This window comes from Phytophthora parasitica (genome assembly GCF_000247585.1).
Source record: "Phytophthora parasitica INRA-310 unplaced genomic scaffold supercont2.51, whole genome shotgun sequence".
NCBI classification, from domain to species: domain Eukaryota; phylum Oomycota; class Peronosporomycetes; order Peronosporales; family Peronosporaceae; genus Phytophthora; species Phytophthora nicotianae.
The window spans coordinates 334,653-338,291 of record NW_008649037.1 but is presented as its reverse complement, the minus strand read 5'-3'; the positions used below and the strand labels follow the sequence as shown (position 1 = coordinate 338,291).

General features: G+C 44.3%; 2 protein-coding genes across 2 annotated transcripts; one reads left to right on the top strand and one right to left on the bottom strand.

Annotated features, from left to right (window-relative positions):
- Positions 1-819: 819 nt before the first annotated feature.
- PPTG_15743 (hypothetical protein) lies at positions 820-1,580 on the bottom strand (the record flags this gene model as incomplete). Its single annotated transcript, XM_008913047.1, has 2 exons — positions 820-972; positions 1,317-1,580. 2 exons carry the CDS (start codon positions 1,578-1,580, stop codon positions 820-822), a joined length of 417 nt encoding a protein of 138 aa, XP_008911295.1.
- Positions 1,581-2,100: 520 nt separating this feature from the next.
- On the top strand, positions 2,101-2,652 carry PPTG_15742 (hypothetical protein; the record flags this gene model as incomplete). The annotated part of the gene is made up of 1 exon (XM_008913046.1): positions 2,101-2,652. The coding sequence occupies one exon, from the start codon at positions 2,101-2,103 to the stop codon at positions 2,650-2,652; it is 552 nt and encodes a 183-aa protein (XP_008911294.1).
- Between the last annotated feature and the right edge of the window lie 987 nt (positions 2,653-3,639).

Genomic DNA, 3,639 nt, shown 5'->3' with positions numbered 1-3,639 from the left:
TTTTTTTTTTCTTGCATGCGCGTAGATACCTGATGATACAGGTGGCTTTCTTGGAGTATATCCAAGACGCTTTTGGATCAATGGTTTTATTATAAGGATGGTACTTCAAATGAAGTTGGGGTTTGTTGCAGAATGGCAGAATGTAAAGCAAAATAGTTTGGACTGTCGCTGGTTCAAGGTAAATCTATGTGCACGTGAGATGCACAAAGCCCTCTGTGATGATATATCAAATCCCGACCGGAGATCTGGACGACGACAAACGGTTGGTAAAACTCTGTTAAACTCTATACCCTGTATACATGATGAGAAAACTATGATTATCTTTCTGGACCAAATAGTCCTGATCTGGTAACCGTGTGGATCAGATTTGTGTGTCACAAAATGATTGTGTATTTTTTTCTTTCGCATTTGATACACGTATACTTTGTGGTTTCAGAGATCACCGATTAATGTGGGCTGTCATCCCTGCAAACTACAGTCGCACTTTTTTTTTCTCGACTAGACGAATTTTACAGTGTTGTAGCGAGGCGGTAATTTACGATTCCGAACCCAAAACCGAGTCAAATCGTAGGAATATTTTCAAACGCGGACTAACCATCCTGTCCGCGGAGCTAGCCGTACGTATAGCCACAGTTTCACCGACAAGTACTTGTTTTTTTTTTTCACCGAGTATTTGGCAGAATCGAGCAGTTTACGCTGTAGCGTGCAGAGGTTCAGTAAAACAAGGTTCTAATATAAAACCAGTCGGCAGTCAAAGTCAGGTTGTATTCATGTTCATCTATGACGGCTACTCCTACCCAGTTGAAGTGTTTCTAACCTCTACGCATTCGCATTAATCACCGCCACTGTCTTCGCATACCTCTTTTTCTTACCCATGTCCTTCAAGAAGTTGATGTAGGCTTGGAGATACATGCTTTCGGTGGTCTGCAAGAACTTAGCAAGACCCTCTGCTTCCCGGATGGCAGCGTGGTACTGCTTAGTAAGGCCTAACTACTGAGCGTACTCCTCCGGGGTCACTAATTTCTTCATCATTTGCTTCATAGTCAAGCCTCATTCTTCAGAATCAGTGTCGTCTTTGGTGGCTGTGTGGAGAATCCTCAAATACCGGTTGCTAGCGTTGCTAGACGGAGGAACCTTCGCGGGGATATCGAGGATGCATAACAAATAATCAGGTAGGACGCGGCAAGAACCGCAAAAAGTTGAGAAAGTCGTATGGTGTATTCGTATCGATTTGGTATTAATGGTCTGGCGCTCAAATTGCAAACTGATAGCTTGCGTGCATCATGGGGGCGGCGACGCCAATGACGTGCTTGCACCAATGATCTCAATTCTGTCGTGTAGGCGTGGTTATGTGCATAAACTGCCAGTTGGTTCTGAGCTTCGGCAATTTCACGGTGGTGTGCAGCTACCACCTCGTTCTTGGCCTTCACGCGCACTTCATCATTCTCGATCAACATGCGTTGCACTCGCTTGCGGAGCCCTGCGTTCTTTTCTTCAAGTGCTGCTTTGGTAGAGCGTTCCTTCTTTAAATCAGCAAGGAGAGCCGTAACATTCACAGGTTGGCCGTTGTCGTCCAACATCGTCACTGCACGTTGAGCACTACAAAAAATATTAAAATATTAACATCAGCAGTGATTAATATCAACCCAAGAACAAAACACTCACGGTCGTGAAGTTCATCCCGCTTTGGCTGGAGGACCTACTCTGACAGCTACTGCCAATATTTTAGCGGACTTACCACCACCACCCAAATCTGCAAATCAGAACAATACAATGAGTCTTTATTCATGCGTTTCAAAATTACTCGTAATCAAAACGTTCGGATCAAGACCACTTTCGGATGTGTTACGGGGAATCGGTGGTTTGGATTGCCCTCATCACTCCCCAAAAACACGCAGACCCCTCTCAACTCCCCTGGCACCCCGTGGATCCTTATTTCACGACGTGAAATTCACGCTCCAAGATCTGTTTATCACGATGCGACTCTGTTTTGTGACGTTGCTCGCTGCTGCGGCATTTCTGGCGACGAGTGACGGGACCGCACCGGCAAGCACGGCTGTATTTATATACCCAGCCGTTACTCCAGTCCATCAAAGTGCCATGACAACCAACAGGCTGCTCAGGGCGAGTGATGAAGCGCAAAAAGATGACGAAGAGAGAGGAATCGTACTTACGGGTTTCCAGAATCGGATTGAGTCGGGTACCGATAAAATTGAGCAACATCTGAAACATATATCGTGGCTTGCGCAAGGGAGATCCGCTGGTGGAGCTTTCAAGTCATACAAGCTCGACAAAACGAACGCGCTATTCACTAGCGACGATATCGTGAAGTGGTCGAAGTACGTGAGAGCCAAGGTCGGCAAAGAAAACGAGGGGAAAACAATGATCGACACTTTGCTAGATCACTACGACAACTTTGCGCTGGCACAGATGATCGAATCGGCCAAGATTTCGACCAATCTGGACATTAAAAGACTTGCACCAAAGCTGCAGGAGGCGCAATTTACAAAGTGGAAGCAACACCACGTGGAGCCTGGTAAGATAAAACAGAGGTTGGAAGCACTTGACAGTTCAGGTTGGTGGTCTACACTCAACAAGGGGCTTGTAGAGGAATACACGCGTTTTTGGATGAGGCCAGCTCAGAAGAAATAGGACTGTGGTGGTGTTGGGTTGCAAGAAGAACTGATCGAGACGTTCAAATATTAGGTGCAGCCCAGAACGATCACGCAAGTTAGTTTTCTAATAGATAGCCTATCCCCGACTAATATGAAGCCTTGTCTTTCTAGAGGGCTAGCTATATAACAGCGTCTCGCCTCATTGTCACTTGTGGTGTACAGTACTGCACCCGGTTTTCGCGCCCTCGGACCTCTAATAAACTCCCGGATATAATGCTCATTTTTGCGATGTTTAAACCCGGGTTTCTATGCTGAAGCCTGATGTGTTTGCAAATCCTATATGGTCCACCCCCGCGAAAACAGGGTGCACTACTGTATTGAATTCGGGCACCTAATTCATGACCCTAAAATTATTTACTTGACGGAATGCAAAAAAAAAAAAAAAAATTGCTGAGATGTATTTCAGAGTCTACCGGGACCCGATATTTCTCGCATTATTCATATACGATCCTATCGGGATACCCCTTTACATCAATTCTGATTTTGCTCTGAAGTAAATGTATTCGTAAAATTAATATCCTTATCAACATTCGAAAAACACCCTGCCCGTAAATTGAATGGTCAGATTGTTCTAAAACGTTTATACATCATTGTACAAAAAATGAGAGTCTTTGAAAACATGTTTAAAAATATCCCCAATAACTATATAGCTGTTTATCTGTTGAATCGGCCACGTGAACATTGAACCTGTCGGTGACGGTCCCATACATGCAACTACAATAAATTTATCTCGTTAATTACTCTTTGTGTACTCTTAGGTGAACTACACAAACTGCTTATCACGTTATATTTTCCTGGCATCAATTTACTCATTCAGGGTCCAGTTAAATTATCCCTGCTACATTTTAAAACATGGTATGATATTTCCACAGCACAGTCGCCGATTCTGAAACGACAAAATGAATGATTGAAGAGGCAGTGATTGAACCACGTTGACGCGTTGATGATGCTATCTGGTGCTGTG